Here is a 22,133-nt window from a genome sequence, read left to right on the forward strand (position 1 = left end):
TGGGCGGTGCAGTGGAAGAGACGCTAGCAGCGGAAAAGGAGGAGGCAGCTGAGGAGGAGAGGGAGGAGGATGGAGTAGGAGGAGGAGAAGAAGAGTCAGGCCTGCATGCAATCCGTGGCGGTAAAACCAAATCTACACGGGTGCCACGGGTTACATGCTTGACGGCCGTCAGAAGGTTCACCCAGTGGGCAGTAAAACTGATATACCTTCCCTGCCCGTGTTTGCTAGACCACGTGTCTGTGGTCAGATGTATCTTGGCACCGACACTGTGTGCCAGAGATACATTCACTTGCCGCTGAACATGGCCATATAGCTCTGGGATGCCCTTCTCTGAGAAATACTTCCTTCCTGGGACCTTCCATTGTGGTGTTCCAATGGCCACAAATTTGCGAAAGGCCTCCGAGTCCACCAGTTTATATGGCAGTAGTTGGCGGGCTATGAGTTCTGACAAGCCAGCCGCCAACCGTTGGGCAAGAGGGTTATCCGGCGTCATCATTTTTTTACGCTCAAACATTAGGCCCACGGAAGCCTGCCTTTTTGCAGAAAAATGTGAGCTTGGCGTGATGGAAGGTGGAGTGGAGGACAATTGTGAGGAGAGAGGAGAAGGAGAAGTAGAAGACGAGGCTGGACGGTGAGAGCCTGCAGTGTGGCTTTGTGTGTTCCGTTGCTCCCACTGGGCTCGGTGATGGCTGCTCATGTGCCTTCTTAAGGCGGTCGTCCCTAGGTGAGTATTGGGCTTACCGCGACTAACGCGTTGACTGCAAAGATTGCAGATGGCAACGCTATTGTCAGCAGCGGACACGTTAAAAAAAGCCCACACTGCGGAGCCATGTGCCGGTGTCCTGGGAGCGCCAGATGTGACCGTACATGGTCGATGACTCGCTCCTGATACATTTGCAGTCTGCTTTGTCCCTGCTGTGCAATGTAAGTCATTGCTGCTTCTCCTCCCTATCTGCTGGTCCATATCTCCCTCTGAACTCCCCTCCTCTTCCTCTCTTGTGGGCACCCACGTGACATCACTAGACACGTCATCATCAACGTCACCTTCCCCACCGCTATAAGTAGAGATCTCGGAGTAGGCAGCAACACCGGGGACCAACCTCCTCCTTGGGCTGATCTGGGTACTGGCGTCAGACTGCTGAGTAGCGCTTGTTGCTACCTCCTCTTCCTGATCCAATACCAAGAGTGGCTGCGCATCAGAAATGTCCTCTTGATATGGATCGGAAAATAATTCCAGTGACTCAAGCGGAAGGTATGTGGTGGTGGTGGTGGTGGTCGTGTTGTTGGTGGTAGTGTCTTTGGGGGTGCACATAGCAGAGAGTGAAGAAGAGGGTGCAGATCGAGAGGATGAGGAGGGTGCAGAAGAGTAAGGCTGAGCGAGCCACTCAACCAAGTCTGGTGCATCCTTTAAAGTAATTGAACGCACCTTCTGCAACTTCCCACTTTGGCTCAAGCCTGTTGCTCCTGCCCTACCCCTACCACCCCTGCGGAAGGGCCTGCCTCTTCCTCTGCCTGTCATTTTTTAAATGACCCTGTGACAAAACTCTTAGTCCCTATACCGATGAAGGACTGCTGCAGTATAGGGCAGCGGTCAGCAGTGGTGCACGTCAACCCTATCTATTGTGGACCGATAGCGGTCCTTACAGAACAGCAGACTGTACCGCACTCAAGCCTATGTACCGTAGCACCCTATACCAAGTTACCAGTCCTTATAAGAACTTTTGTGGACCAAGCAGGTTGTGTATTAGTGTTTAGCAGACTGTACGTCAGTCCCTATACCGCTGAAGGACTGCTGCAGTATAGGGCAGCGGTCAGCAGTGGTGCACGTCAACCCTATCTATTGTGGACCGATAGCGGTCCTTACAGAACAGCAGACTGTACCGCACTCAAGCCTATGTACCGTAGCACCCTATACCAAGTTACCAGTCCTTATAAGAACTTTTGTGGACCAAGCAGGTTGTGTATTAGTGTTTAGCAGACTGTACGTCAGTCCCTATACCGCTGAAGGACTGCTGCAGTATAGGGCAGCGGTCAGCAGTGGTGCACGTCAACCCTATCTATTGTGGACCGATAGCGGTCCTTACAGAACAGCAGACTGTACCGCACTCAAGCCTATGTACCGTAGCACCCTATACCAAGTTACCAGTCCTTATAAGAACTTTTGTGGAACAAGCAGGTTGTGTGTTAGTGATTAGCAGACTGTACGTCAGTCCCTATACCGCTGAAGGACTGCTGCAGTATAGGTGAGCGGTCAGCAGTGGTGCACGTCAACCCTATCTATTGTGGACCGATAGCGGTCCTTACAGAACAGCAGACTGTACCGCACTCAAGCCTATGTACCGTAGCACCCTATACCAAGTTACCAGTCCTTATAAGAACTTTTGTGGACCAAGCAGGTTGTGTATTAGTGTTTAGCAGACTGTACGTCAGTCCCTATACCGCTGAAGGACTGCTGCAGTATAGGGCAGCGGTCAGCAGTGGTGCACGTCAACCCTATCTATTGTGGACCGATAGCGGTCCTTACAGAACAGCAGACTGTACCGCACTCAAGCCTATGTACCGTAGCACCCTATACCAAGTTACCAGTCCTTATAAGAACTTTTGTGGAACAAGCAGGTTGTGTGTTAGTGATTAGCAGACTGTACGTCAGTCCCTATACCGCTGAAGGACTGCTGCAGTATAGGTGAGCGGTCAGCAGTGGTGCACGTCAACCCTATCTATTGTGGACCGATAGCGGTCCTTACAGAACAGCAGACTGTACCGCACTCAAGCCTATGTACCGTAGCACCCTATACCAAGTTACCAGTCCTTATAAGAACTTTTGTGGACCAAGCAGGTTGTGTATTAGTGTTTAGCAGACTGTACGTCAGTCCCTATACCGCTGAAGGACTGCTGCAGTATAGGGCAGCGGTCAGCAGTGGTGCACGTCAACCCTATCTATTGTGGACCGATAGCGGTCCTTACAGAACAGCAGACTGTACCGCACTCAAGCCTATGTACCGTAGCACCCTATACCAAGTTACCAGTCCTTATAAGAACTTTTGTGGAACAAGCAGGTTGTGTGTTAGTGATTAGCAGACTGTACGTCAGTCCCTATACCGCTGAAGGACTGCTGCAGTATAGGTGAGCGGTCAGCAGTGGTGCACGTCAACCCTATCTATTGTGGACCGATAGCGGTCCTTACAGAACAGCAGACTGTACCGCACTCAAGCCTATGTACCGTAGCACCCTATACCAAGTTACCAGTCCTTATAAGAACTTTTGTGGAACAAGCAGGTTGTGTATTAGTGTTTAGCAGACTGTACGTCAGTCCCTATACCGCTGAAGGACTGCTGCAGTATAGGGCAGCGGTCAGCAGTGGTGCACGTCAACCCTATCTATTGTGGACCGATAGCGGTCCTTACAGAACAGCAGACTGTACCGCACTCAAGCCTATGTACCGTAGCACCCTATACCAAGTTACCAGTCCTTATAAGAACTTTTGTGGAACAAGCAGGTTGTGTGTTAGTGATTAGCAGACTGTACGTCAGTCCCTATACCGCTGAAGGACTGCTGCAGTATAGGTGAGCGGTCAGCAGTGGTGCACGTCAACCCTATCTATTGTGGACCGATAGCGGTCCTTACAGAACAGCAGACTGTACCGCACTCAAGCCTATGTACCGTAGCACCCTATACCAAGTTACCAGTCCTTATAAGAACTTTTGTGGACCAAGCAGGTTGTGTATTAGTGTTTAGCAGACTGTACGTCAGTCCCTATACCGCTGAAGGACTGCTGCAGTATAGGGCAGCGGTCAGCAGTGGTGCACGTCAACCCTATCTATTGTGGACCGATAGCGGTCCTTACAGAACAGCAGACTGTACCGCACTCAAGCCTATGTACCGTAGCACCCTATACCAAGTTACCAGTCCTTATAAGAACTTTTGTGGAACAAGCAGGTTGTGTGTTAGTGATTAGCAGACTGTACGTCAGTCCCTATACCGCTGAAGGACTGCTGCAGTATAGGTGAGCGGTCAGCAGTGGTGCACGTCAACCCTATCTATTGTGGACCTATAGCGGTCCTTACAGAACAGCAGACTGTACCGCACTCAAGCCTATGTACCGTAGCACCCTATACCAAGTTACCAGTCCTTATAAGAACTTTTGTGGACCAAGCAGGTTGTGTATTAGTGTTTAGCAGACTGTACGTCAGTCCCTATACCGCTGAAGGACTGCTGCAGTATAGGGCAGCGGTCAGCAGTGGTGCACGTCAACCCTATCTATTGTGGACCGATAGCGGTCCTTACAGAACAGCAGACTGTACCGCACTCAAGCCTATGTACCGTAGCACCCTATACCAAGTTACCAGTCCTTATAAGAACTTTTGTGGAACAAGCAGGTTGTGTGTTAGTGATTAGCAGACTGTACGTCAGTCCCTATACCGCTGAAGGACTGCTGCAGTATAGGTGAGCGGTCAGCAGTGGTGCACGTCAACCCTATCTATTGTGGACCTATAGCGGTCCTTACAGAACAGCAGACTGTACCGCACTCAAGCCTATGTACCGTAGCACCCTATACCAAGTTACCAGTCCTTATAAGAACTTTTGTGGACCAAGCAGGTTGTGTATTAGTGTTTAGCAGACTGTACGTCAGTCCCTATACCGCTGAAGGACTGCTGCAGTATAGGGCAGCGGTCAGCAGTGGTGCACGTCAACCCTATCTATTGTGGACCGATAGCGGTCCTTACAGAACAGCAGACTGTACCGCACTCAAGCCTATGTACCGTAGCACCCTATACCAAGTTACCAGTCCTTATAAGAACTTTTGTGGAACAAGCAGGTTGTGTGTTAGTGATTAGCAGACTGTACGTCAGTCCCTATACCGCTGAAGGACTGCTGCAGTATAGGGCAGCGGTCAGCAGTGGTGCACGTCAACCCTATCTATTGTGGACCGATAGCGGTCCTTACAGAACAGCAGACTGTACCGCACTCAAGCCTATGTACCGTAGCACCCTATACCAAGTTACCAGTCCTTATAAGAACTTTTGTGGAACAAGTGAGTTGTGAATGTTTAGCAGACTGCAGCAGAAGGGCAGCAGTCAAGTATAATATCCTTTCTATATTTGGAAGAAAGAATATTATACATGTACAAGCCTATTACTGTACCACTGATACCAGTCCTGAAAAGAACCTTTGTGGAACTAATAATAACAGCAAGTCTTTAAAATTACCCTCACTGCCTGACAACACTGCTTCCTTCCTGTCCCTATACAAATTGGCAAAAAAAGAGAACGATTAGTGGTTACTGGAACAGCTCTTTTGTGGACCTTGATAGTAACAGCTAATGATGATGATGATGATGATGATGATGAAAGACTAATCTGGCTGTCCCTGTAGCATACACCGTCCTTTCCCTTTCTCTAAACTAACAAAAGACACTCAGGCTGCTGCAAGAATCAGCAGCACAGCAAACCTATCAACACCTAACACCTATACCAGTCCTGAAAAGAACTTTTGTGTACCAAATAGCTAGTGGTTTATCTCTCCCTACTCCACACAGGAACCTGTCCCTATCGTAACAGAAGAAAGAATGTAAAATGGCCACCGGATCGGGTGTATTTATAGGTTAGGGGGAATGTACAAGTGTCCATGTGCTGTCATGTCTCAATTGGCTGTCCTGTATCACATGATAAACGTGTCACCAAAGGTTAAAGTTCTTGTATACATTAAACACGTAAGTCCGCCGCGGCGAACGACGGAAAAAGGCGTTCGAACGTGCGGACCGCGAATGTCGGAAATTCGCCGCGAAACGACCGCCGGGCGAAACGTTCGTCCATCACTAGATACAGGTGTATAGTGTGCTGTGCTGGAGGCACACAACACCCAGGGGTCAAGTCCTGGGGAAAAAAAAGTGTGGGAACTCCCACCCAAGATCCACTCCCTCACCAAAAAAAAACAAAAAAAACAAATGGGACACTATTCTTCCCACTGCCACTCTATACACCTAAGCTAGCTGTGTTGGCTATCTTACCAAAGAAACACGTGTGTGTGTCCCTCCACTCAGCAGGGCCACCGGGTACTCACGAGTCTGCCGTTCCTGGCTGCCATAGTCGCCACCGCATCAGTACAGGCTGGAACAACTTCCAATCCAGTCCTCACATTGGCATCTGGCTCTCTCTTCACAGTTCTGTCCTTGCAATTTGTAGAGTGCGCCAATGCTGGGACAAGATCATCCAGTGCTCACTCCTCACCCCCATATGACTCCTTCTATCACACATACCCCCCTCAGCACAAATCCTCACTCCCCACATCCCCCCTACAACATAAATCCACAAACCCCCAATCCCCCCTCTCAGCACAGACCCCTGAACCCCCCATCTCCCCCTAGCAGCAAAAATCCCACCTTTCTGCACAAATCCTCACCCTCATATAAACCCTTCCATTAGTAACCCCCCTTCTCAGCACAAACCCTTGCCTTTGCCTTCTTTCCTAGCACACATCCTTCCCTATCTCTCCCTCCAAGCACAAATCCTCCCCCATCTCCCCACCCCAGCATTAATTCTCCCTTTCATCACAAATCCTCTCATCTCCCCCTCTTGGCATGAATTCTCTCTCTCATCACAAATCCTATCTCATCTCCCCCTTCCAGCATAAATCCCCCCTCTTAGCAAAAAACATCCCCCCTCTCCCCCTTCAGCAAACCCCTCCCCCATCTCAAACCTGTTCCTCCTTCTCTTCCCTCCCAGCACAAATCCTCCCCCATCTCCCAATTCCAGCATATATTCCCCCTCTTAGAAAAAATAAAACCTCCCCCATCTCCTCCTCCCAGCAAAAATACCCCCTCTCATCACAAATCCTCCCCCACCCAAACCTGTGCCTCCTTCTCTCCCCTTCCAGTACAAATCCCCCTCCAAGCTCCTTCTACTGTTCTGTAAGAGCAGCCTGATATGCTGGGACTTGTAGTGCCCTAGATTATAGAGGACTGAAGAATGGCAGCCTACTCGGCTGGGACTTGTGGGGGACTGAGGATTCCTCAGTCCCCCCACAGTCTAGGGCACTACAAGTCCCAACATAGGAGGCTGCCATATCTCAGCCCACAACGGAGGGCACTACAAGTCCCAGCAGAGCGGGCTGTCACCAGTCCTCCAAACACAGCATGAGGAGATCGCACAGCCTTTCACCCCCATACACTCCTCCCCACTCTCCCCTTACAATAGTGTCCGGCCCCAGACTGCCCCAGAGTCTGGATGGCATGTCACACTGCATGGTTGGGCAGTGGGAAGAATTTCCCCTTGTCAGATAGGTCCCCCCTCCCAGACTCCGGCGCAGCACACAAGGCTGGAGATCACTCCGGCACTGCTCAGACACCTCAGTAGCTGTGGGCAGCAGTGGCCGGAACTACAGACTGGGCATGGGCAGATGCGGCTGCTGACTTCCTTCCTTCACTGTGTCCTTCTGTCCTTCACTATGTGGCGATGCTGGGCATCGGCGCTTAGTGAAGGATCGGCTCGGGCAGCTCTAGCCCTGCAAAGCTAACGTTGTTCCTACTGTGAAAAAAAAGTGCAGGAACGCCGTTCCCATGCGTTCCCGCAGGACTCGAACCCCTGACAACACCCACTAACTCCTGCAGATGCCTGTATTAGAGAACACCAGCAATAAAGGGTAGATACATGTGTATATTGTGCTGTGCTGGAGGCACACAACACCCACTAACTCCTGCAGATGCCTGTATTAGAGAACACCAGCAATAAAGGGTAGATACAGGTATATACTGTGCTGGAGGCACACAACACTCACTTTAACTCCTGCAGATGCCTGAGAAAAGAACACACTGCCCCTGCCTATCTAGCTCTTTCCCTGCACAACGGAACACACTACACAAGGCCGCCGCGCTGGCGGCCTCATATAGTGTGGGGTGTGCACTAAACCCCCTGAGCTATAATTGGCCACAGGCATCCTGCCTGTGGCCAATTATGGCTCTCTTCGCTGCCGGCGATGTGATTGGCCAAGCATGCGGGGTCACAGTGCATGCTTGGCCAATCATGAGCCAGCAATGCACTGCGATGGTGCAGTGTATTGTGGGCCGTGAGAGCCACACAAATTTGGCTCGAATGGCCCATAACGTTTGGTATTCGCTGAACGTGCGAACAGACGATGTTTGAGTCAAGCTCATCCCTAATACTGTGGATGCCTGGGCTGGGCTTTCACACTCACACTGTCACTCTGTCCCCGACTCTCTGTATCGCCAGGATACTCAGACCACTATGAGGGCTCCTCCGTTCCACCTGCACAGCTCGCCTCCTGCTCCTGGTGACTATTTTTTAAATTATGACGCACCTGGTGGGATGCGCCATGACATCACTCACCTTGCCACCAGTAGTAGCCAACCCATCCTCTGTCAAGCTTGCCCTCGGGGCTGGGTGGCCCCACTCGCTGGCCGAATACAGGATCACATGGGACCGCTCCGGAAATTGCCAAAAATACGGGCAGCCACGACAGGCAACACTGCTTGTTGCCCAGCCATTCACAAGCACCACCTTCATATGGTGCCCATGGCACTTGCCATATGTGCCATACCCTGGATACTCTATTTTGTGCAGTACCATGGCAACTGCAGATTAAACAGAGACCAAGATGGCAGCTTCCTTGGATGTAAAAGAGGTTTAGTTCCACTTTAACCATGATATCATTAAAGTGGAACTTTAGTCAGAAAAATGAAGTCCTGCTAGAACCCAAACTTGACCACAGGATGGAGCCAGAGAGTGAAATCATTGAACTCTCTGGCTCCATCCTGTAGTCAAATACAGGTATAACATGGCCCATTGTAAATCAATAAATACCCCAAGCTAAAAAAAAAAAAAAAAAATGTGATTAGGAAAAAATAAAAACAAAACAACTCGCAAAATAAATGAAAAGCTTAAAAACACTCCTGGAGTAAAGGCCTAATAAAGAAAATGTATTAGTAAATTGTAGGATTCTAGAGATAAGGATGGAGGTTTGTTATATGAAGGCTGCCTTCTGTTACCTGGGTGGTCATTAGGGGTTCCCGGAGTTATCTGAGGATGTAGAAAAGAGGAGAGCGCCACACCATCCGTGTTTATCGGTTGGTCATCAACCTACTTAAATGATAAAATAGAAGACAACAATATTGTAAGCTAAGAGCATGTATACTGTATTTGTGTTGTATATGCAGTATATATATATATATATATATATATATATATATATATATATATATATATATATATATATATATATATATATATATATATATATTTAGACAGACATTTAGATCTTTTGTATTAGATCTAGACAAATTGTAGAATCAGACTGTATAGTGTATGTTACAGGAGAAATGTAGACGTTCATCATATTGAGGCAACAACAATCCATCCAACACCTTGATCTCATGTTTATAAGCGTACCTGATTGGAGACTGGTGGAAGGGGGCGTGGTCACAACTATTCTGTCCTGTGCAGACAATGACTTCTATTCAGAGCCTTGTAAACATTTTGCTGGATTTTAGTTACAAAGAAGAAATTGATTTGGTTCTTTTTGTTAAGCCCCATACACGCTATCAGATTTTTTTCCTTTTTTTTTTTTCCCCTTTAGATTTACCAAAAACATATAATATGAGGTCAGACTTTAGGAGTTACAATTTGTATGCAATCAGGCAGGCCCTTGCACTACATGGTTTTGGTAAATCTGAAGGAAAAAAAAAAAAGTCTGCAGAAAATCTGATAGTGTGAATGAGGCTTTAATCATTCCTTGTATAGATTTATCTGGCAGTGTCATAATTGCTACACAATGTACTTCCCCATGTCTTTACACATTTCTTTTTAGGAATGTTCTGGTTGGGATAAGGGCAACATCTGTAAATGCAGCATTTGTGAAAGAGTGACAAATACACATCGCTCAGTGACATGATGGAGATCCGGTGATTAAATGCACACTATTCTATATGATTCCGGTGGGAAAATGTGAAATTCAATTTGAAATCTGAACCAATCACAGTTATGGGCGTTCCATTCATCAACCAATGATATCTTTCTTTTGAGGTTTCCAGAAAGAGAGATCTCCCCATACTTGTTCAGTAGACTTTTCATTGATCTCTATAGCAAAAATCCTATAGCAGGGCGGATTCTGAAATAAATTCAAAGGGCAGATTTCATTTGATTGTAATATTGATTCTTGTCTGAAATAAAATGTTCTCCGGAAAGTATGGAAAGCTTCCTATCGGATTTGGCAGTTGGAGGGCGGATTGCCTGGAACGTTCCATGGAATTCAGTTTGAAAGTTGAGCCAATCACAGTCAGGGGTGTTTCTCTCTGATATTATTTGTTTTATTCCTCTGAGGAAAGAGAGACGATCTGGGTTCCTTTCCAGTGGGGAGGATGATTGGAATCGTTTGAATGGTTTCTGAAAGAAATTAATCAGATATAAAAGATGGAGGAGAAGGTTGGTATGGAGAGGTGTGTGGTCATTATCACATTGTTCTGCCATGGGGATGAAACTTTCCATTATCTGTATTTACAATCAAATCTCCCGATAAAAAATGTATGTGGGGCTCTTTGTATGGGGAGGCGGTGTCTTTGTGTTGTATAGTGGAAATGAGCCACCCACATACTACACATAAGAGTTCATTCTAACCATGTACAAAATGATTCTGGATTATTCGATGGGCTTTGCTAGCCAGTTACATCTATATTTCCCAAAAAGAAAAAAAAAAAAAATCAAAAGAAAAAAGAAAACAAACAAAAAACACAAACATCAAGTATTTAGATGGCCGCTTGTGTTTCCAATTCGCTAGATCCCCAGACATTGTTCTGGTTCAGCTACCAAAGTCTACATTGTAAACACAACTTGGGAATTAGGAAGGGAAACATTACAATGAATCACATTGTATCTCTTCGCAGATCCCAGTACAGATGCCATGTATCCTGTTCACCGCCAGGTGTCAGTGTTGCACATTCATTTGGAATAGAGTGGGATCAGAGTAAATCTCCAGAGGGTCACTTCCAGGTAACTCCCTGATATAAATCAACTTGCAGGACTTACATAACATCAACATGGTTCATGTGTGGTATTTGTATACAGCAAGTATGGAAAATAGAGCAACTCCTCCAGTCCACAAACTGGAGGGTGCCCCAGTTAGATGGGGAGGTCCTCCTTAGCGGTGGTCTTTGCAGCCCCAATGTCTCCCCTCCCCCATATGTGATAGTATTGGTCAGGTAACATGTCCTCTTTATGGAGATATTGGTGGAGTCGTGATAATTAGGATACAGCGGAGACGTGCTATTCGGGATATAGAGGAGCGATGCTTTGTACATACGGTGGAGCGGTGCTATTAATGATAGGAAGGAGCGGTGTGCTATATATTGAGTATAAATCAGAATAAAGTTGGGGGAGGAGGCGGACATCATGTGTGGAGTTTCTGGGGATTTATCTATCTATCTATCTATCTATCTATCTATCTATCTATCTATCTATCTATCTATCTATCTATCTATCTATCTATCTTTCCTTTCTTCACAGTGATCTAGTAGTTATTTAGAATTAATATCTGTGTATCTGGTGATTTATTGTATTATGAGATACATGTACTTTCCATGTGATTGGGATCATTGGATCAGTGACATTTTTGGCGCTGTATATTTTCAGGATTAGCCGGGATTCATCCACACTAGTAGATCGGTGCTTTGGGGATACAGAGGAGAGGAGATATTGAGGATACAGAGAGGAGATTCTATCTAGGGAAAGGAGGAGCGGACCTAACTGGGATACAGAGGGGAGATGATAATGGGGTAAAGGGGGTTTAATATTAAAATCCTCGGGTTCAAACTTTTGGTGAATTCCTTATACTTTTAGTTCTTCTTGGATCTGAGAGGAAGGGAACACCCTGAAATCTTGTAATGGAAAATGTTAACACCAATAAAATAAGTTCCCTGGTCAGTATGTATTTTTTTATTTATTAGATTTTTTTATTTTTAGTAGCCCAGAAATAAATCCGACCCTCGCTAACCTACAAATAGCCAATATTTACTATCCAGATTCACCTCAAGCTACACTATTATTATAGGGTTTTCAGTAAAGTTCTTGTTACTGAAATGATCTCTTGGGGGATCCAATGTTTTTTTTTTTTTTATGTAATTGGTATTTATTGTTATTTTCAAAAGTTAACAAAGAGAAGGAAAATCAACACAAAAAATCAACATACATTGGGAAAATAAGGGAGAAAGAGGGGTGAGGGAATACATACAACCTAGTCAAGTTACATGTAAGCATACATGGCGGCGGAGAGTCACTTCCAATCAACAAACCCAGGGCAGCACCCCTCCCGCTCCAGACATTCGATCCCATGAGCGGGTCCCTCTCCCATACTAGAAGAGGGTGGGGTGCCCCCTTAACACTGTTAAACCCTTACAAGTGGCTCCTACCGCATAGTAAAAGAGAAGAATACACTAAATCAATCAAAACCAAATTTCTTCCCTGAGAATATGCATAGAGATAAAAGGGGAAACAGAAAGAGAAGAGAGTTGGGATGGGGGTGGGAAAGAAAGTGTGAACCTCAAGCCTCACCGGATTATGTGTTCAGCTCACCGGCAGAAGATGCATGCGGAGGAGGAAGGTTCGCCTGGACAAGTCTCCCAAATTCAGGGTCTGCTAAGGCAAGAAGCGCGACATCTAGACTGGATGGAACCACAGTTGCGGTTTGGACATGGGCCTTCCATGGCGCCCATGTGTGCTCAAATTTCTCCCTGGTGTTCCTACAAGTGGCCATCCAGCTCTCTGCTTCCATTATCTCCCCCACCTTCCTCAACCAATCCTGCTCGCTTGGAATTTGCGAGCTCTTCCAATATAGTGGCACCAAGCGTTTGGCTGCGTTGAGGAGGTGGGGGAGTACACTCTTTTTATAACGTGATGGAGGCATAGTGGGTATGTGGAGCAAGAAGTGCTTAGCCAGGGCCGGGATATCAGTACCCAGGCTGTCTGACACGTGTTTGCGAACCATAGTCCAAAACGGCACGAGCACAGGGCACTCCCACCAAATGTGGAGGAAGGTGCCTTTCATTCCACACCCCCTCCAGCATACATCCGAAGTGTTTGGGAAAATTCTAGCCAGGGTGACGGGAACCCTGTACCACCTGGATAGAATTTTATAGCTATTTTCTTGGGTCCTAGAGTCTATCGAGCTGGTATGTGTTAGTCGGTATAGACAATGTAACTGGTCACCCGTAAAGTCATGTTGGAGGTCCTTTTCCCAGTCCGTAATATAGTGTGGTTTGGGAGCAGGCGTGGCGGACTCTAACAGCCCATACATCTCCGAGATCGTGTGTGTCAGAGGCTCCGCGGCAGCCCACATGCTCTCGAAAGTTGTCAGGGTGGCCCGAAGTGGGGTCTGTTTACTGTGCTTGGTTATAAAGGCCTCCAGTTGGCGATGCCTCCAGAAATCAAAGGGGAAGCTACCATATCGCTCCCTTAAAGTAGAAAGTGGCACCGCCTCCCCTCCCTCCACGAATCTGCCCAGGCTAGCCGTCCCGTCCCGTACCCACGCACCGAACGCGGCCATCTGTTCCCCAGGGGGGAACCACGGGTACCCACTCACCGGTGTTAGAGGGGATAGCTGCGGTGCTAGTGCCAAGCGTGCGTTAACCCTATCCCACGTTTCCAGGGAGTGGACTGTAAATGGGGATACCCATGCTGAGAGCCCCCTGTCCCCAGCCGGGACCCAGGGAGCGTAGGCTAGGTCTCTTCCCGCCATAGTCTTTTCCAGAGGGACCCATAGCTTATGTCGCGTATGAAACTTCCAATTTAAAATGCGTTGTAATGCGATCGCTTGGTAATATTGAAGTATGTTAGGTATGCCTAGACCGCCGTTCAGCTTAGACCGTTGGAGCGTCGCCATGGCCAAACGCGGCTTCTTCCCACCCCACACAAATTTAACAAAAAGGCTACGTATGCTCAAGAAAAACCCCCGCGGCAGGTGTATCGGTATCATTTGTAGGAGAAACAAAATGCGAGGTAGAATCGTCATTTTCAAAATATTCGTTCGACCCACCCATGTAAAAAGTGATTTGTCCCAAGTGGACAAATCCGTTGAAATTTTCTGCAGTAGGGGCAAATAGTTATGTGCGTACAGTGAGTCAGTACTATCTGTGAGCTGGACACCTAGATATCTCAAGGAGGGGGTGGCCCATGTAAACGGAAATGAGCCCTTCAAAGCGTCCCCCAGAGCCGGGGGAACGGTGACCGGCAGTATCTCTGATTTTGAATAATTTATCCGAAAATTGGATACTTCGCCGTACGCCTGTAGCTCTCCCATCAGATTCGGCAACGAGACCAGAGGGTCCACCACATGAAACAAAATGTCGTCTGCATAAGCAGAAAGTTTGTGTTCTAGGGAGCCCGCCATCACCCCCCTGACACTGGGGTTGTCTCTGACCCTCTGTAGTAACGGTTCCAAAACCAGTGCAAATAGAAGGGGCGAGAGCGGGCAGCCCTGTCTCGTGCCGTTACGGATAGGGAACGACGAGGAAAGGCCACCATTCACCTTAACCCGGGCCGTAGGAGACACATAAAGAGCCGAGATCCACCGCAACATGCGTGGGCCCAGCCCCGTACCCCCAAGCACCGCGTTCAGAAACTCCCAGTCCACGCGATCGAATGCCTTCTCCGCATCCGTAGACAACACCAGGTATGGAGGCATCCGACCGCGTGTACGTGCCCAGTGGACAAGCTGGACCGCTCTATTGGAGTTGTCTCTAGCTTCTCGCCCCGTTATAAAACCCGTCTGGTCAGCGTGGATCAACTCCGGTAACAACGGTTTCAGGCGGTTGGCAATAATTTTGGAAAAGATTTTAAGATCCGTGTTTAGGAGGGAGATTGGGCGATAACTTTGCGGTTGGGATGGGTCTTTCCCGTCCTTCGGGAGCACGGTAATATGCGCTAGCGAGGTCTCTTGTGGTAAAACCCCGCCCGAGGCGAGGGAGTTGAAAAGGGCACGCAAAGGGGATTGCAGCTGGTCAAAAAACTTCACATAGTAGGCCCTGGTAAAACCATCAGGGCCGGGGCTCTTACCCGCAGGCATAGACTTAATCGTAGCTAAGATTTCTTCCCCTGTAATTGGGCATTCTAAGTCAGTTGCCTGATCCGCAGTGAGGGTGGGGAGACCTACAGAGGAGAGGTATGACTGTATACGCGTCTTCTTAAGGGCTATGTCGGCCGGGGAGGAGGCCTGGTCTAGGTGGTAAAGATTTGCGTAATAATCGCGAAACATAGAGGCAATCTTGGATGTGTGCTGTGTACAGTCCCCTGTAGGGGAGCACAATTTATGCACATGAGCCAGGAGTCTCTTCTTGCGAAGCGCCCTGGCCAGTAGCCTGCCGCACTTGTTGCCATGTTCGTAGTAAGTGTGGGCCAGATAGCGCAGTTTTCGGTTAATTTTCCGGTCCAGCAGTTTAGAAAACATTTGTCTGAGTTCTGTCAAACGCCCGAGCTCCGTAGAGCCCGACGTCCTTTTATGTGCAAGCTCGGCTCGTCTCAGCTCCTGCAACACCCTCAGGAAACTCGCCCGCCTCTCCTTGTTAAGTTTGGCTCCCAGTGCAATAAAGGTGCCCCGAACCACGGCCTTATGCCCCTCCCAGAGAATGCCCTTGCTCACCTCCCCATTATCATTCTCCGCAAAATAGTGCGTCAGAGTCTCCTGCACCCCCGTCACCACCGCCAGGTCGTCTAACAAATTCTCGTTCAGTCTCCACGTCCTTGCTTTAGTCGAGGCCTGGGCTAGTGAAAGCGTAAGCGTCACCGGGGCATGATCCGAAATGGTTATGAGGTCTATGGTGGCTCCCAGTATAAAATCCAAGGTGTCCTGGTCCACTAGCAGCAAATCAATTCTAGTGTACACCTTGTGTACTCCAGAGAAGTAGCTATAGTCCCTTTCAGATGCATGTATTGCTCTCCAGCAGTCCACCAGGGCATAGTCCTGGAGGGATCTGCGGAAATGTCTCAGGAAGGCATGGGAATGTGATGATCTACCTGCGGAGGTGTCCAGGGTGGGGTCAGGGCTAACATTAAAGTCCCCTCCCAGAATTAACCTACCTTCCCTAAAATCCGCCAATGCAGAGAGGGTTCGATCTATAAATGTAAGTTGTTGGGTGTTAGGGGCATAGAGTGTAGCTAAGGTGTATGTCTGTCCGAGGAGGGTACCTTTCAGAAACACGTAGCGTCCCTGAGGGTCTACCTTATGTTCCTGGGGTTGGAATGGGCAATTTTTGTGAATGGCTATAGCCGTACCCCCGGATTTGGGCCTAGGCGAATTACTCAGGAACCATTGCGAGAATAGGTGTGAGGGCAATTTAGGGAGAGAGGTATCGGTAAAGTGGGTCTCCTGCAAGAACACCACTTGCGCCTCCAGGCGTTTCAGTTCTAACCATAGCCTATTTCGCTTGTTAGGGGAGCACATACCCCTCACGTTGTAGGACACTACCTTAAGCGTAGCCATGTTGTGTCTGAGGGTTCCGTCCAGGCGACCTTCCTAGTTCTGCGGTGTCCGGCGAGACAAGATTCCGGTAGCTTCAACCTATCAGGGGGCAAGAAGGGAGGCTGGGATGAAGGGGAGCAAGGAGGGGGGGCAGAAAGGGGGATGGGGACAAAAAACAATAGACAGAAAAACAAAAAAAGGGAAAAGGAGGGGGAGAAAAAGGAAAGCATTAACACAGTGCATAAAACAGATAACATCCTAAAGACTGGGCCCACCTGCGCCACAATAATGCGGCACAGGAGTACCCAAAACTGTTTGCCTGCCGCCCGCCGCCCCCCCATTACAAGGGGGCAGCCGGCGCCCGGCAACGCGCCCAATCCTGGGCTATTACCCAAAACGGGTAGTCCTACGTGGGGAACGTAACTGGACATGGACAACCCGGAAAACCCCGCCCCTCACCACCAAAAAACGTCGTAAGAGTCCGGGAGATAAAAAAAAAAAAAAAAAAAAAACATTAAAACATTAAAGTCCCAGACATGTCATAAAACTAGTAGTGAACAATAAACAACTTGCAATCTCTCACGGCAGTTCCTTCGGCCTCGTGCTGTCGGCTCCCTCCCCCCCCCCCCCCAAAAAAAAAGAGGGGGGGGGAGAGGAAGAAAAATAAAAATAAAATAAAAATAAAAATATAAGACCGAAAATAATACTGACAACTAGAGGAGCCGCAGACCAAGCAAATAAGGCACACTGCGCCACTGCGCATCCTGTTGGTAACTCTGTCGTGAGCTGCGGGCTCTTGATCAAAAGTCAGCCAAGGGTCAACGTGTAGAAGAAGTCGGCGAGTGGAGCGCCACTAATTCCCAGCCATGGGCTCCTGTCGCGTTGCCGCCGAGGACGAGCGTTTGCGATGCCGCGGAGGTCGATTGGGTCGGGCCTGCTGCCACGGCGGAGGAGCTTGCACTGTCTGTATATTCGTGGAAAGCCTCCAATCAGGAAAGTCCACAGGGTCCAGGTTCAGTTGCAGCAAGAAACGCTGAAGGTCATCCTTTGAACGCAGAGTGGCCGACTTCCCGTCTCGTTCAGCATGGAGGCTAAAGGGGAACCCCCATCTATAAGTAATGCCTGCTGTGCGGAGGGAGTCCAAGAGAGGGTGTAGTGCCCTACGCTGCATCAATGTGCGCCTGGACAGATCTTGATAAAAGAACAGGCGTGCACCATCAAAGTCAAAGAAGGGGCGTTTGCGCATGAGTTGCATTATTTGGTCTTTCACCGTGTACTTATGCAATTTGCAAATGATATCCCGCGGGTTATCGGCATCCTGCGACGGGGGACGAAGGGCCCTATGCGCCCTGTCAATTTCCACGGTTGCTGTAGGGGGGAGGCCCAAGAGCTCTTTAAAGATGCCTTTCAAGGTGGGTACAATGTCCTTAGCTCCTGTTGCCTCTGGCAACCCCCTTATGCGGATGTTGGACCTACGGCTGCGATTCTCATAATCATCCAGTTGTGAAATCAGTGCCTCTATCTGCTGATCCTGCGCTGCGCACTTGTCCCTTAACTGTGTGATCACTGGCAAAGCTTCCTCCACAGTCTGTTCAAGGGTTTCTAGCCTATTCCCCAACTGAGTTGTATCTTCCTTCAATTGCTCTATGTCCTGTTTAAAGGCCTTCTCCACTCTAGTTGCAAAGCGGTCTAGGTCCTCTCTTGTGGGGAGAGACCAGATATGTTGCTTCAAGTCTCTATCCCCCATCAAAGCTGAGGCCTCAGAGCCCTGATCAAGAGAGGCTGAAGAGCCAGGGGAGTCAGGGGGAGCGGTGTCGCTTACCAGCTGCGGCGTCCGTATAGGAGATCTGGCCGTCTGTTGCTGCACACATGCCTCCGCCATAGCGTCCGCTCCGCGTCCCTTCACGGCCGCCATCTTGGGAGACACGTGCTGCCCGCCCTTGCTGCCGAAATATGCCCCTATGGAGCCGCTTCCAGGCTGCGAGGTACCCCGATGTCTGGAGGGTGCCCTCCGCCGCTGGGACATGCCGATAAGGATGGGTTTCAGGCAGTATCTGCGCCGGAACAAGCTGATGTAGCTGCGGTGTGTGAGGAGCTCTGGGATCCTGCTTCCTCACTCGGCCATGCCCAAGCCACGCCCCGGGGGATCCAATGTTGATGGATTGGCTCTTTAATTACTAAAACAATAAACTATTTACACAATGTCATATTTTATGTGTTATGTATCATTATCTGGTCAACACGATACATAGATTGTTATCCAGATACTTTGAGGACGTTTGTCGATCTCTTTTACTACACAGCTATAGAAGGATTCAAAGCAAACATTATACCTGCGTAGGATGTATAGCTGTGTAGTAAAACAGAACGATAAACGTCCTCAAAATATCTGGGTATCAATCCATGTATCATGATGACCGGATAATGATACATAGCACATAAAACATGAGATTGTGCAATCAGCTGAGACATTTGTATGTTATAACAATTTCTGCCATCACATCACACAAGGATCTCATGTCACCGGCTGATGTCTTTGTTCCAGGCTCCTTCTACTCAGCTATAGATGTGCAGAGTTCTGTATTAGAGGGAAATGTTTCCTGATGGTCACTCTTCACTCATCTAATGTGAAGATCATTCTAGTGCGAGATGTGAGAAGATTGTTTTCTGTGTAGAATTTGTGTAGAAAAGAAGATAGAAGGAAGAATGGGAGCCACACTCAGGAGGATGGTTGTGTTTGCAGCCTCTGTGTTCAGCCTCCTCAGCAGCTCCTGACAGCTGTAAGTGACCCCCGATAAGTGACAGTCCAGTGAGCAGATCGGGTCCCCGATGACGATCGGACATCGTTCTATTTCAGTATAAAATCGTTTTTCTCTCTGCCTGGGAAACACAACAAGAGGGAGAAGAATCCCCATTACTGAAGTAAGAGTGGGTGGGCGGGTCTAATGTGTAACCAATAGCAGTGCAGACAGCGTGCTGCTACCAACCAATAGAAATGACGATCGTACTGTATAAAGGCAGAGTGTTGGGATGATCGAGTTATGAACGTTTTGTAAACCTTTGTGAAGAATCATGACGGAGACTGAGAGCGCCCCAGCCGCCGCTCCTCCAGCGGAGCCCGCCGCCGCCAAGAAGAAGCCGGCTAAGAAGGCGGCAGCCGGAGGAGCCAAGAAAGGCAGCAAGAAGCCGTCCGGTCCCAGCGTGTCCGAGCTCCTCGTCAAAGCCGTGGCCGCTTCCAAAGAGCGCAGCGGGGTCTCCCTGGCCGCCCTCAAGAAGGTCCTGGCCGCCGGAGGATACGATGTGGACAAGAACAACAGCCGCCTCAAGGTCGCCATCAGGGGGCTGGTGACTAAGGGGAGCCTCGTCCAGGTCAAAGGACACGGCGCCTCCGGATCCTTCAAGATCAACAAGAAGCAGCAGGACGACAAGGCGGCAAGCGCTAAGAAAAGCGCCAAGAAGCCATCGGCTGCGGCCAAGTCCCCCAAGAAACCGGCCGCCAAGAAGCCAGCCAAGTCCCCCAAGAAGAAGACGACCACCAAAGCCCCCAGCGCAGCCAAGAGCCCCAAGAAGGCCGCCAAGAAACCCGCAAAAAAGCCCCCAGCTGCCAAAGCCAAGAAGGTGGCAAAGAGCCCCAAGAAGCCCAAAGCTGCAGCCAAGCCGAAAAAAGCCGCCAAGAGTCCGGCTAAGAAGGCGGCTAAACCCAAGACAGCAGCCAAGCCCAAGAAGGCCGCTCCGAAGAAGAAATAATCCCCACCGGAGACCTCCTTTCATCTACACCCCCCAAAGGCTCTTCTCAGAGCCACCCACCTCCTCCTCACAGAGCTCTACATACCCCGTCCAGGGGAACCATTATACCTACCGTCTACTTACAGGTCATCAGAGCCACCTACCCCCTCACAGAGACATACATACATACCCCGACCAGGGGCACCATTATACCTCCTACCTACCTTCTACTTGCAGGTCATCAGAGCCACCTACCCCCCTCCTCACAGACATCCATACACAGATCAGGGGCGCCTCCTACATACATAACACTGACATCGCTAATGGCACACAGTGCTTCCCATGTCATCTCTTCTACTAAAATGATTTATAAATCGGATATGAGCGCCAATTGGCTTCGGAACGGACGATTTTATACGACCATTCACTCCTTTCATTATTTAGTGCGGCCGCTGTGTGTTCTAAGGATTTTTATTCATTCATTGTTAGAATGATAAACAACCCAAGTTGAGTGTTATGAAGATAAGGGAATCATATATATATATATCACCCTCGATTCTACTTTTGTAGTAAACAATTGATCCCCGTGTCTGTCTGACCCTCTAGACATTGCTATTGGCCGACAGATAAACAGTCCATTCTGAGCCAAAATATTGGAATCAATAGTCGATTCCCCAGATGGACGATCATGAAACAAAATGTTTTCGGGGAGTTCACAATCCATCTGTCTGGATTTTCCTCTCCAACCCCGAATCTCTTCTTCCCTGTAATGTGTGCCGCCCTGGCGGTAGTATAGTAAATCCCATAACGCCATCTCCATGTGGACTGTGTACCCCCCTTCATCAAATAGTCTAACCTGCTGCTCGATCCTCATCCGATATTTCTAAAAACTTGGCAAAGATCGATTTTCCTGGAGCTTGGAATGAGAAATTGTTAAATATGCAGAAAATTCAGTTCGTCTTGTGTGTGAGAATGTCAGGTTTGTGTTAGTCGGCTATATATTGTTACATTGTATATGAAGTTGGAAAGAGATCTGCAAAATACTAAAACATTTCCTACTGCAGCAGAAATGTGAAGGGTTACTATTCTTGGAAACAATGTTACGGCTCAGCTTTGCTGCCGAAGGTCTAGAAAAGGAAATACAAAGATATTTCCGGGGAATGTGCAGAAATCTGGTAGCGGAAATTGCAGTCATATAGTCGGTGTGATGATGCAGTATATGGAACTCTTTCTATAGGAGGATGTGGTGGCTCTGAAAAGAGCCTTTGTGTTGGGATGATGGAGGGAGTAGTAGCTAGGAGTGTCTCTATGCCCTCTCCCCGCGGATGCGGCGTGCCAGCTGGATGTCTTTGGGCATGATGGTGACCCTCTTGGCGTGGATGGCGCAGAGGTTGGTGTCTTCGAAGAGTCCGACGAGGTAAGCCTCAGAGGCCTCCTGCAGAGCCATGATGGCGGAGCTCTGGAAGCGCAGGTCGGTCTTGAAGTCCTGGGCGATCTCTCGGACGAGGCGCTGGAAGGGCAGCTTGCGGATGAGCAGCTCGGTGGACTTCTGGTAGCGGCGGATTTCTCGGAGAGCCACGGTGCCGGGCCTGTAGCGGTGAGGCTTCTTCACTCCGCCGGTGGCCGGGGCGCTCTTGCGGGCTGCTTTGGTGGCCAGCTGCTTGCGGGGAGCTTTCCCTCCGGTGGACTTACGTGCGGTCTGCTTTGTTCTCGCCATCACTGCTCAATGCTTCGCCGATACAAGGAACATGAGTTCAGACCGCTCTACAGCGCTATTTATACACATTCCAGCCCTCTGATTGGACAATGAGAGCACGCTCCTCCTCCTCCTCCTCATTGGCTCACTCGAATAGCGCCTTAATTTTCAAATTGCCAGTCTAGATCTGCACGTTCTATTATTGGAATAGATCGCTATTTTGTTTTTCCTAATCCAGAGTGAAGTGTCCGCACAT

At 48.8% G+C, this 22,133-nt stretch overlaps 2 protein-coding genes across 2 annotated transcripts; one reads left to right on the forward strand and one right to left on the reverse strand.

Annotated features, from left to right (window-relative positions):
* The first annotated feature begins 19,489 nt into the window (after window positions 1–19,489).
* Window positions 19,490–20,261, forward strand: LOC143927284 (uncharacterized). Its single transcript, XM_077451288.1, has one exon. It carries the CDS (start codon window positions 19,528–19,530, stop codon window positions 20,200–20,202), a length of 675 nt encoding a protein of 224 aa, XP_077307414.1. The 5' UTR covers window positions 19,490–19,527; the 3' UTR covers window positions 20,203–20,261.
* Window positions 20,262–21,425: 1,164 nt separating this feature from the next.
* Window positions 21,426–21,911, reverse strand: LOC143926895 (histone H3-like). Its single transcript, XM_077450934.1, has one exon. It carries the CDS (start codon window positions 21,896–21,898, stop codon window positions 21,488–21,490), a length of 411 nt encoding a protein of 136 aa, XP_077307060.1. The 5' UTR covers window positions 21,899–21,911; the 3' UTR covers window positions 21,426–21,487.
* Window positions 21,912–22,133: the final 222 nt, after the last annotated feature.

The sequence above is a fragment of the Lithobates pipiens genome, unplaced genomic scaffold, assembly GCF_037356315.1.
Source record: "Lithobates pipiens isolate NorthernLeopardFrog02 unplaced genomic scaffold, aLitPip1_a1.2 Scaffold_23, whole genome shotgun sequence".
In the NCBI taxonomy this organism is placed as follows: Eukaryota; Metazoa; Chordata; class Amphibia; order Anura; family Ranidae; genus Lithobates; species Lithobates pipiens.